This window comes from Agelaius tricolor, unplaced genomic scaffold, assembly GCF_023055355.1.
Source record: "Agelaius tricolor isolate 1412-34295 unplaced genomic scaffold, bAgeTri1.0.p SCAF_16, whole genome shotgun sequence".
Classification (NCBI taxonomy): Eukaryota; Metazoa; Chordata; class Aves; order Passeriformes; family Icteridae; genus Agelaius; species Agelaius tricolor.
The window spans coordinates 18,931,835-18,944,206 of NW_027269276.1; the positions used below are offsets into that span (position 1 = coordinate 18,931,835).

Consider the following 12,372-nt stretch of genomic DNA (forward strand, 5'->3'; position numbering starts at 1 on the left):
TGTGACACAGGGTGGGAAGACTTTGGTAATATGGTAGGGTAGAGGAAGAATAGGAATGTCTTGTGGGCTGTGTAGAGCTGAGAGGAAAAGATCCTGCAGAGGACTCTGACAAAGAAGAGTTGGGAAGCCTGGTGCTGCCTGTTCTCCCCACATACCAGAGTTACAGCCCAGGGTGGAGCTAGAAGAAATTTATCATAAAACTTGCTTGTTTGTTAATGTGGAGAGCAGGCAGAGCCAGGGTGGGAGGCCAACCCAAGGCCTCCAGATGTCCTGTGGGCACCTCATGGGCCACATCTTCTGGACTCTGTGGAGCAAGAAGTAGGAGAACATGCATGCCTGTGAGTCCAGCGGGCATCCTGAGGAGGATGGGTAGGTCTCACACACAGCTTTTGATTTCCAGGTGCCGAGAAGAGGATGCAGGCATTTACCAGGCCTCAGCTAGAAATAACAAAGGCATTGTGTCCTGCTCCGGTGTGCTGGAAGTGGGAACCATGACGGAGTTCAAAATCCATCAGAAGTGGTTTGACAAAATCAAGAGAAAGGCTGAAGAAAAGATGCAAGAAATAGAACAAGGCAAGAAACGAGGAAAAGAAAATGTGGAGGTGGAGAAGTTGCAAGGAATGAGCCCTGAACGGCTCCAGAGGAAGCGGAGGCTGGCTCGAGATCAGAACCTCCGGTCAGGAGACTCTTCATGGGAGAAGGAAGACACAGCAAAAGTGCATGTGGCAGATTCACAGTCCAGGTTACACAAGGATATTGCTGAGACAAAGGAGCAGCCACTCAGTGCAGTGCCAGGCTTCCCAAACAAACTGGTGGCACCTCTGAAAGCAGAGGTGACCACCAATGGAGATGCCACTTTGGAAAGTGGGGAGGAGAATGGGAACAACTTTCTCACATACATCTATGAGACAGTGGAGGACTTGGCAACCAAGCCAGGGGCAAAAGACTCTGCAGCTAAAAAGAAAAAGAAGGTGGAGGCTCCTTCAGCACCAAAGCAGGAGGTTTCTAAGCGAGAAGAAAGTGGGAGAGACAGGGCCAATCAGTCTTCAAATCCCAGGTTTGCTCCTCCTGTCCCCTTACGCAGGAATGCGCGTTTACGAGCAGCAAGCGATCAAGAAGTGGAAACCAGTCCAAAACTCAAAGAGCCTGGGAAAGCTGTGAAACAGGACATTAAACCTAATGATGACATGTACTTCTCTTTAAAGGACATGTATTTTGATAAGCAAGTGAAGCCAGCAGCAGGGAAGGAGGAGGTGGGAGCCAAGGACGAGGCCGGGAGTCAGGCTCCCCTGCAGCCTGTGGCAGCCAGCAGACAGACAGAGGATGCTCCACTGCCCTCTGAGGTGTTGGAGGGCCAGAGAGGCCAGCAGCCAGAACAGAAGTTGGAGGGAAACAAAGAGGTAACTAGGAGAGACAGCAGCCAACGCAGGGGTGGCAACAAGAAAATATCTGTGCTGTGCATTTGTGTTGTGGCACTGGGCCTGGGAGGCTCCATGTACACCACGGGATCTGCTGCCGAGGCTCTGCAGGTCTCCACTGGTGAAAGCACCCAGAAGGGCTCTTTGGATTTTGTGAGCCCAGCCAGCAGAGCTTCCACCCCATCTCCAAGCAAATGTCAGCTGAGGTGGTGAGAGATGTAAGTCGGGGCCATTCGAGCAGCTGGTCCCGGTGGCCTGGGGCTCTCCGGTTTAATCAGCAGGCTGACCTCATGCGGAATGTTTTCAGATCAGGTCGGCAGGGAGCACTGAATGGGTATTTATAGCTGGCAGTGAGTGCCTTGTGATGGCATCTGCTCAGTTTAACAAGGGAGATTTAGTTAAGGAGCCCCCCGTGCAGATGAGGTACCCTGTGAGCTGCACCTTCAGGGCCTCGAGTTTTGTTTACAGTGCAACGTGTATACAGTAGGTCTGGACTATTTTTTTCACCCATCCCTGTTGGGAAAACTCTGTTGGGAGACTCGTGGTGATGAAGTGCTAGGGCACAGCACCTGCTTCTGACCCTCAGAGCACCTCTTAGTCAGCTGCTATTTTTGTCACTTAACCTGAAGTATTTACCATGAAAATACTAGACTAGAAGCTACTGGACTAATTTCCCCCCATTTTTCTTTAATGACCCCTTCAATCATAAAGGATTCTCTGAGTCCAGTTTGCAGGTGCTGTCAGGATCTGGAGTTTGGGCTGTGGTAGGTGCACACGTTCAGCAAAGACAAGGCTCTGGGTGCAGCACCTCTCACTTGGTAGGTAATGCATGTATTTCAGAATGTGGAAAAATCCACAATGCATAAGGGACTGATGGGTGCTCCAGTGGAAACAAAAATCCCTTCTTTCTCTCTTAAATTGTTTTAGCCATTGGTAGGTGCAGCTTTGCTGGTAAGAACTTGCTGTGTTATGCAGTGCACACCTGGTTTCTGGCCTTGCTGCTGCACAGTGCTGTGAACTCATCTTCATCCTGACCCACCAGTATCACATACTGCTGCAGAAATTATTGCTGTTCAGGTCAGCCCATGGCAAAGCTATTTTTTTCTCCCCTCTGTGCTCATTTTAACAGCTCTAGCTCTCAAAAAAAAAATGGAAAAATGCTGGTGTGCAGCAGGCTTGGGCTGTCATCCCTGAGCTTTGACGTGCATCAAGATTTTTTTCTTTTTAAAAGCCCCACTCACAGAGGGAAAACTGTGACTTGTCAGCTGGTGTGCCTTTGAGGAGACAAAAGGAAATGCTTCTGATTTGAATTTGAATGCTTCAGCTTGTTGGTGCTGCTGGGGAAAGTCCTCAAGCTTTTGTGAGAGCAAATAAGCTGGTTTAAAGCCTTTAAGGCAGATTCCAGGCATGTTTCAGGATATTTTCACTCCTCAGGACAGGGGTTACTTGTCTATTTCTTTTTTATTCTTAAAAAAGAAGGGTCATAGGTGAGTGTTTTCCTAGCCTTGGGACATAACTGGGCCTTATGCTCAGGAATTCTCTTCTGAGCTGGATTTATCTGTAGCAAAATGCCAGAGTGTACCCAGGCTCTGAACATCATCCTCTACAAGAGCAGAGAAGAAACTAGTTTTGAATGGTAATCACTCTTGCCTAAATTTTAAACTGATGATTTGATTATATTTCTCGAATTTTATGCATAGGAGCAGCTTCTAATGATGCTTCCTCCACCCTTCAATACTCATGCCCTAACAATTAGAGAAGGATTTGAAAAAGGGCTTGGAGTAGCAGGACACAGAGGAATGGCTTTCTACTGTCAGAGGGCAGGGTCAGATGGGATATGGAGAAGAAATTCTTGACTGAGAGGGTTGTGAGGCCCTGGCACAGGTTGCCCAGAGAGGCTGTGGCTGCCCTATCCCTGGAAGTGTTCCAGGCCAGGTTGGACAGGGCTTGGAGCATCCTGGGGTAGTGGAAGGTGTCCCTGCCTATGGCAGGGGGTGGAATGAGATGGGCTTTGAGATCCCATCCAACCCAAACCATTCTGTTCATTTGCTTGGGAAGGGGCTTGCTGAGGGAATGGTGCTACCTTTCCTCTTTTCCCCAAGCTACCAAATGAAGCAAAAGCAGCACAAAATAGAGATCTAAGTGCCACAGCCTTTCTTTCCCATGGTGTTCATTTAGGGGGGCTTAACACTCAAGTCAGGAACCTCAGGAGAAAATCCTTAGCAGCAGATCCTCCAGGGTGGAGGGGGGTCCTGTGGTATTTTTGGGGTCCCCAGACGAGGGAAGGAAATGATGAATCTGACTCCATGTTCTTAGAAGGCTATTATATTATATTATATTATATTATATTATATTATATTATATTATATTATATTATATTATATTATATTATATTATATTATATTATATTATATTATATTATATTATATTATGCTATACTAAATCTATACTAGAGAATAGAGAAAGAATACAGACAGAAGGCTTAACAAGATACTAATGAAAAACCTGTGACTCTCTCCAGAGCCCCAACACAGTGTGACCCTGATTGGTCGTTAAGTAAAAACAATTCACATGTTGGATAAACAATCTCCAACCACATTCCAAAGCAGCAAAACACAGGAGAAGCAATGAGATAATATTGTTTTCCTTTTTCTCTGAGGCTTCTCAGCTTCCCAGGAGAGAAATCCTGGGCAAGGAGGATTTTACAGAAAGTGTGATGGTGACAGGGTCCCCTTGTGGGCATGCCCTGTCCCCGTGCCATTGTCCTGGTGATGCTCCCAGAGCATCAGCCTGGCAGAGCGTGCACCATGGTATCACTGCCTCTCCTACAAAAATAGACTGTGCTCCTTGGCTGGAGGATTTGGGCAGTTCTCCTCAGGATAAAGCTTGGCCATCCCAGCAGGCAGCTCGCTGACACGTCTGCTGCGTGCAGCTGCGCTCGGAAACATTTGAGCTTCCCAAATGTCAGAGAAACAGAATGGTTGAATAGTGCTGATAACGTCAGGGTGTATGGTTTCCCTATAAATCATTTGGGCAGCCTCATCCTCATAGAGTTTGACATGCCAGCTGCCCCATCTCACAGTGCACATAGGGGAGCACTCAGTCTGCAGAAACAGCAAGGGAATTATGCAAGGTGTCAGCAGTGGCTGGTAAAAATGGGAAAGTTTCACTCTTTGGGAAGGCACAGAGTCAGAGGAGGTTGGATTAAAAGCCACTGAATGATTTAGAAAGGCAGATCTCTTGCCTCTGTGCACAGCAAGGGTATTGAAAGGCAGAAGGGCTGGAGCTGATTAAAAGAAGAAACATTTTGTACAGCCTGACAGGTGGGACCTACTCCTGTGGGATGATGGTGAAACCAGAAGACCCTGGATGACAGAGTAACACTGGTATCAGGGTAATTCCCATGATTCAAGAAGTTGGGCAGTGCTGTATGGTACAGGTGGCCCACAAATACAAGTGCACAGACCCAGGCAGTAACATTATGCTAATTTCCTTCCTTTTTTTTTTTTAACTAGGTTGCAGCAAGAGTTGGACAGTCTCCTGGTGACCTAAAGCATCCAGTGTCCAGTCCAACCAAAGAGACCAGTCAGCAAGCCAGTAAGCTAGAGGAGGTCAGGAAAGAGGTGCCTGCTTGCCAGGAAACCAGGGGGGCTGTGAAAAGGACAAATCCTCGGTTTAGGCCTCAGGAGCCACCAAAGCCACCAGCACGTTCTCCAGACCATGTACAGTCTGGCAAGGAGCACCCACCCCCCAGGAAACAGGCAGAAAGACATTCCCATGCTCTTGAGGACAGAGAGACTCAGCAAGGACTGTTAAATCAAGAGAACAAAAGCCAAGGTGGGGAAGAGTCATTGCTAAAAAATTTGACTCCTCTGGAACCTGGAGAAAACACTCCTCTTGAACAAATCCCATGTCAAACAGTCAAGGATGGGAAGAGCAAAGAGGCAGGAGCAGAGGTGTCTGGGAGCCATCCTGGTGTGAGGACAGGAGGGAGTGAAGCAGCAGAGCCATGTCTTGGGGCTGTGCACAGGGAGGCAGCAGGGACACCTTTGGGCCATCAGAACACCCAAAATGAAACGGCAGCTCCTGCTTCAGTTCCTCTTGCCAAGGAAGAGCCGCTTCCTGCTCCTGCAGTGAGGCCATCAGGGGCTCAGGAGGCACTGCTGGCATCTCACAGAAGCCCAGGGATGGAGGCCACTGCAGGAGAGGTCACATCTGGAGCCCAGCTGCTGCCTCCTGCGAGAGGAGAAGCAGAAATCACAACAACAGGCGGATCTGCCCCACGAGAGACGTTTTCAGCCATCACTTCAGAGGAGGAGAATGCCAAGCCAGTGCCCATGGGACCTCAGGGGAAGGAGGGAGGACTTCTGACAGCCACAGCTCCATGCCAGGAACCAGCAGCATCTTCAGGGACTTGGGAAGGAGTCTCTGAGGTTCAGCCACAGGTACCGCTGGTCCTGCCCGGCTCCGAGAGATCTCAGGAGATGTCTGTGGAGGAGAAAATGCAGCACAAAAACCTGGTTTCCTCCTTAAAGAACTACCTCCTGTTACTTCTAAAAATGTCAGATAGCAGTAGCAGTAAGGATGCCACAAAAGGGGACACTGACTCTGGGGACACGGAGCAGCCGAATGCAGGGGAAGGCATGATCCCAGAGATAGGCATTGCTGGTCTTAGCCCTCGCACCTCAAGGAAAGTTTTGGAAAAAGTACAAAACAACCAGCTCTTCCAGACAGCAGAGAACTTGCCTCTGACCCCCAGGACATCCAGACGGATCACAGGAATGATTAATGAGGAGTTTGTTACCAGCCAGGAGATGCTGGCTTGCAGGCCTGTGCCTCCAAAGAGACGCACCTGGGGGGCTCCTGAGGCCGAGGGGCCGCCCCCGCTCTCAGTGCCCTCCATCGTGGTGGGCAGCATGCCCACAGCAGGAGTGGCTCCTCATCTTTCTGATTTGCCTCCAGTGAGCTCTGAAGAGAGCCCTGCTGACCCTCTGGCAGCGCTACCTTGTGCCACACCAGAAGAGCTCGCTTTGGGCGCCCGGCGCAAAATATACCTGCCAAAACCCAAACAGGTGGGGGTGGAAGAGGAGGCAGCCCCAGAGAGCCTGGGCCACACAAGAAGTCCGACTGTTTCACCACGGCAGTCCAGGAAGAATGCATCCCTGTTGCATTCTCCTGCCCCAGCTCCATCCTCTCCCTCAGAGCAGTGCTCTCCAACCCTCACGAGGAAGATGGCCACCTTGGAGGTTCCTAAGCTGTACGAGGAGCCTGCAGGTGACACCGCTGGTGACAAAGAGGTCCCTGGAGATGCTAAGCCAGAAGCACAGCCAGCAGAGTCCCAGAGTACTAATAACCCATTCAAAGGTGAGGGAAGAGAGAATCCCCATGAAGCTTATTCCCTTGTTGCCTGCAAAGGGAGCCAGTAATAGTCAGTTGGTGCCACATGAGTTTTGTACATTTGTAGGTTTTTCAGCATCACCCTTTGGCTGTGTGAAAGCCAAAAGTCTCCCCCAAGACTTCTATCCCAGTGCAGGGAGGGATGAGGAATGCAAGAGGCAGCAGTTCTGACACTGGCAGCTGTCTCTTACAGCCTGGGCCTTTCCAGCCCCAGGGATCATAGAATACTCTTGGTTTTGTTCTCTGTTTTCTGGGCCTCATCAAGCCTGATGCTGGCTGGGGATCCTGAGCTACCTGGTTGAGTGGAAAATGTCCTTCCTCATGGCAAGAAGTGGTCTTTAAAGTCCCTTCAAACCCAAACTGTGATTCCGTGATTCAGTGGGCATCACAAGGCACACACTCCTCTTCCACGTCTGTGGTCAATGCTAATTTGATTCCTTGTGGCATTGAATTAAAAAATCCTGGGGTTGAAGGAACCAGGTGATACTTTCACAGGAATTAGCACTCTTGCAAAGTAAGGGTAACCGTGATAAATCCCTACTTCAGTAGATAAATGTTTCCTCCAATATTCCATAGTGGTTTTCTGCCTTTCCTCTGGCCAGGCCTCACTGGGTATTGCTGCAGTGTTGAGCAAATTTGTACCACTTGTATCCCATCTCTTTATCCCAGCGGAGCTCTGAGACCTTCCCTGGGAAGGCAGAGGTACACGTGCTGACATACACGTGATGCCCAAAGCCCTGAGCAGCAGTGTGGGTGTAGGCTGGCTGTCCCCAGAGCTCCAGCCAGCACTCTGTCTCACCACCCATCTTTTTGCACCCTTAGCTCCACAGGTGGTCCGTAAGATCAGAGCAGAACAATTCTCTGATGCATCAGGAAACCTGAAACTTTGGTGTCAGTTCTTCAATATATTGAGTGATTCCAAGCTGACGTGGTACAAGGATGAGATCCCTGTAGCTGAAGCCCAAAGGAGGTAACCTGTCATTTCCACATTGTCACCTGTCACATCCTGCTCCTTGCCCTGCTGGGTTGAAGGTGTCACTCTTGCTAAGGAGCATGGGAAGCTCAGTGCATGGCACAGTGCATTGTGCACTTCATCATATCAGTGCCCACGGAGGGAAGGATTGCCCAAATGGGGAGTTGCTGACAAATTTATCTTATTGATGCTCCATCTGGAGTGTCTGCTTTGGGTACCCAAACCTTGGGGAGGGCAGAAAAGGTGTTATGCCCATCACAAAAATCAAGAGCTGGATGTGAACTGCAAAACTGGGGCCCCAAAGGATCCACGTGAGGGTGGCAGCCTCCCAGCAGAGCTGGGATGGTCTTCCATGCAACCACTACTGGGAAAAAGCAGCTCTGGCTGTGCCCTCTCTATCCCTTGGCACTGCCCTTGCACAGGGATAGTTCATATATTGATAGTGCATATTCAGACAGCTGGGTGGCTGGTTGTATCCTTTGGGTCTACTATGAAGAGCAACTTGTTCTCAAGCCCAGAGGATTTGTGTAGGAACATCATCCACATCAGTTAGGGTTTGCCTGATGCCATTGGTGGCATGAGTAGATGGTAAGTTAGGTGATTCTGGGGTAGAAATTGTCTCCTGGGGCAGACATTTGACCTGGGGGAGATGGGAAGGAGTGGCCATTGCTTTCCAGCAAACCAGAGCAGAGCCTGCTCAGCCAGTGGGTCTCAGGATGAAGGTCCCACCTCTTCTCTCTGTGAAGCCCTGACCCAGCCTCACTCAGGCACAAGTATCTTTATCAGTCTGTAGCTCAATCCTGGCCAGATTTTGCAGGGCTTGTCTGGAGGATAAGCATCTCTGTTAGTCCAAACCACAGGGCAGGACTCCTGGTGCTGTGACATGCTGGGGGAGCAGCTGGGCTGCCCTTGGGATGGCTTTGCTTGTAGCCTTCTTCCATGCCCCCAAGGGCAGGATGTTGCCCACCCACAGTGCCTGTCACAGGGCTCCCGTGTGGCCCCACCACCACACGGGGATGTGGCCATGCTCCATTTCTTTTCCAGTGCTGGTGATGAGGGCCAGGCAGCTTTGGCTGTTGTGCAGGCATCCCAGAAGGACTGCGGAGTCTATCGGTGTGTGATCAGCAACGAGTACGGCACCGACTCCACAGATTTCCTGCTCAGCCCAGAAGGTGAGGAGCCCTCAGCAGCCTCTCACAGCTTCCTGGGTGTGCCGTGGGGTGGTGTAGCCAACTGCAGAGAAGGCTTGGTGCCAGGCTGCAGTGAAGGAGCCTTGGCACATTCTGTAACACCACCTCTGTGAGGTGCTTCTGCCTCTGCGTGCCAGCTGATTCCCACCATCCTGCCTGCCATCCCTAGCTGTGCAAGTGCATGGGGCAAGGTGGGATCATGGCAGGACTTTGACACCTCTTTGCTTTCTGTCTCCCCTAGTGTTGTCAGGATTTATCCTGCGGGAAGAGATTGAAGGTAAGGGCCATGTGATGAGCTGTGACTCTGCCCCTTGCTGAGTGGGGCAGGCAGCTCTGGGGCAGCAGCAGGACGTGCCCATGTTGTCCCCTCCTCACCAGCTCTTCCTCCCACCAGTTGGAGAGGAGATCGAGATGACACCCATGGTGTTTGCCAAGGGTTTGGCTGATGCAGGCTATTGGGGGGATAAGCTCTTCGGGCGCGTGGTGAGTGAGGACCTGGAGGTTGGTGCTGGTTTCCTGCGCAAGGCGTGCCGTGCCAGGGCCATTTACGGCCTGGAGCCGGTCTTCGAGTCTGGCCACACCTGCGTCATCAAAGTGCACAACTTCATCGTCTTTGGGACCAAGAATGAGAACAGCCTCGTCGAGAAGAACTATGATATCACCATCCAGGTGGGCATCCCCTTGTGGGCCATCATCCACCTTTCTCCCTCCCACCCTCCCCACCTGTGTGTGAGTTGGTCCCCAGACAGTCCCCAGCTCTGTGTCCATTTTTGCTATTTCCTTCCACTTTTGGAATGCTCTGGGGTGGTCTAGCCAGGGGGCTGGACATGTCCTTGCCATTCTTAGCTTCAGCTCTTCCATCTGAGTAATGTGGAGTTGCTCAGGACTTTCCCATCATCCTTTGACCACCAGGACAGGGAAACAATTGGCAGTGGTCCCAGGGAGGCAGTCGTGCATGATGGAACAGGTTCTTGACTCTTCTGTTTGCACTTCCAGGAATGTAAAGTCCAAAACTCCAGTCGTGAGTACTGCAAGATCTTTGCTGCTGAGGCACGAGCAGTCCCTGATTTTGGAGCAGTGCCTGAGTAAGTGATGTGCTGCAGCTCCACTGGCTCGATGCCCTGGCAAAGCATTACAGGGGACGGTGGGAAGCTTCCCTGTGGGTGTTGGGGCATCCCAAAGGCAGTGCACTCTACTCCCACAAATGGAAGGGATACTGGGAGGAAGGCAAAAACCAGGGTTGCAGACAGTGGTGTGAATCTCCACTTGCAGAGGAGGGAGAGCTCACCATGATGACATTGTCTGTGAACTCCCACACAGGATAATTCCTCTGTACCTGATTTATCGTCCGGCCAACAACATCCCTTATGCCACGATGGAGGAGGACCTTGGCAGGCCCTGCGAGCAGTACTGTGTCACTGAGAGAGATGGCAGCTTGGTGGCACGAGGCACCTCGGAGATTGTGCTCAAATGCTGCACCTTCCAGCATTGGGTTTACCAGTGGACAAATGGAAACATCCTCGTGACTGACATGGAAGGTAAGGGCATCTCCTGTGTGGTGCCCATGGCCCATCACCCCCCTCCAGCCTGGAAAGAAAGAAAAGCCCCAGGAGGGGCTTGCCCTCCTGCCTCTCTCCCACCCCATGCCATGGAACCCTCTACCCAGGGCAATGACCTGCCCTTGGTACTGGTGGCTGTCCTTCTCTGGACAGAGACTGGTTGTCCTCTTAAATTACAGGAGTGGGCTGGAAGTTGACCAACGTGCGGATCGCTACCAACCTGAAAGGGTGAGTGACTTCCAGCTCTGGAGCAGGGTGGCCCTGGCTGTCCCCAGCTCTGCCATGGTGGTAACCATGGTCAGGCTCCATCCTTTCCTCGCTGCCCTGGTGGGACATCTCCTGGTGCAAGGCAGGAGCTGAGGATAGCTGTGTTGGCAGGTACCAGGGGCTGAAGGAGAGCTGCTTTCCCTCCCTGCTGGAGCAGTTCCCGGCCGCTCACAAGTGCAATCACTACTGCAACATCCTGGGCCTGAAGATGCTGGAGCCAGCCAAGCCCAAGGGCTCCAAGAGCCCCTGCCTGGGCAGGAAGTCTGCCCAGTCCAGCCCCCAGCTCCAGAAGAAGGTGCTGACAAGTCCTCAGAGCACCCGCAAGGCTTCTGTGAGCCCCAAGAGCTCCCGGAGAGCTGCAGAAACAGGGGAGGCCTCAACAGCCTGCAAACCCAGGTCAGGAGAGAGCAACAGAGCTGGCTGCCCACAGTAGTCAGAGCTGCTGCAGCTGAGATTCCTGCTCTGGCCCCCAGCCTGGGCCCAGCACGTGACCAGTGTGGGAAGGGAGGCCCTGGCAGTGGCCTTCTCCGTGGGGCTCCTGCCCGGCCCGCAGCGCTTGCATTGTGTGGTGTGTGCTAATTGTGAGTGGCTGGGCTGGGCCACGGGGGCTGTGAGGCACAGGCCACCTGCCCAGTACCTCTCTACAGGAGCTGCTGCTGGAGCCTGTGGGGCCGTGTGCCTCTCCACGCTCGGACTCGCTTTCCTCTCTCAACTTTCCACAGGCCTTCCTTAAGGCAGGGGCAGAGCTTCTCCCTCGAGCTTTGCAGGCTCAAGGGAGAATGTCCTTGCCTGGCTCCCCAGCAAACTGGGAGTCCTGGACACCCTTGTGGTTCCCAGCACCTCATGTCCCTCTCTGTGTCCCCATAAAGTGACCGTGCCAAGCCTTGCCAGCGCTGTCAAGGATGAGAACCCCACCAGTGCCCAGGCAGTCCCCAGTGCCCTGGCACACCCTTTTCCCTGCAGAGGATTCCAGCAGTTGCTGCAGGGCTCCTCTGCTGTGATGTGGGGCTCTGGGGTGTTGGCTGGTTCCGGGGCAGGGTGTTTGCCACTGGTACCAGGAGCTGCATAGGGATGGGATTTTGCACCCCTGCCCTCCCCTGCTTCCCAGGGAAGTCTCCCACCCCGTTGCTGGGTGGCTGCTGAGGGTGGCTGTGCTGCTCTGGATGGTGGCTGGTGCTATGGTAAGGATGCTCTACCTCACATGGGATACCAGGGAGCAGGGCAAAGGGGCGACTTCCCCTCCATACCAGGCTCTGCCTTGGTACGTGGGGGTGTCTGTCCCACAGGAATTGCTGCTCCTTGCCCCCTGCCATACATAGACCCTGTGTGCCCTAGCCCCACAGCACAATCTGGTGCTCAGCATCACCCCTGGACCCCATCACATGCTGGACTCCTGTGGCAGCTGGCAGTACCCACTCCAAATCCTGCTGCCCCTGGCTCGAGGCAGTGATGGACATGCACAGGAGCTGTCTGCTCCATCACCCTGCAGAGCATCCCCTTCCTCAGGGCATTGCAGGAGGGTGCTGGGTGCCAGCACGCTGCAGGATGGGGTCCCAAGCAGTGGCTCA

At 52.4% G+C, this 12,372-nt stretch overlaps 1 protein-coding gene across 1 annotated transcript in view; it reads left to right on the forward strand.

Moving 5' to 3' along the window:
* Positions 1–12,358, forward strand: part of ALPK3 (alpha kinase 3) — a 32,696-nt gene extending 20,338 nt beyond the window's left edge. The window contains exons 4-13 of the mRNA XM_071442002.1: positions 401–1,400; positions 4,934–6,782; positions 7,638–7,785; positions 8,833–8,960; positions 9,220–9,255; positions 9,373–9,647; positions 9,975–10,063; positions 10,299–10,516; positions 10,717–10,765; positions 10,916–12,358. Of these exons, the coding sequence (XP_071298103.1) occupies positions 401–1,400; positions 4,934–6,782; positions 7,638–7,785; positions 8,833–8,960; positions 9,220–9,255; positions 9,373–9,647; positions 9,975–10,063; positions 10,299–10,516; positions 10,717–10,765; positions 10,916–11,237 (4,114 nt within the window). The 3' untranslated portion in view covers positions 11,238–12,358. The remainder of the gene's footprint in view (positions 1–400; positions 1,401–4,933; positions 6,783–7,637; positions 7,786–8,832; positions 8,961–9,219; positions 9,256–9,372; positions 9,648–9,974; positions 10,064–10,298; positions 10,517–10,716; positions 10,766–10,915) is intronic.
* Positions 12,359–12,372: the final 14 nt, after the last annotated feature.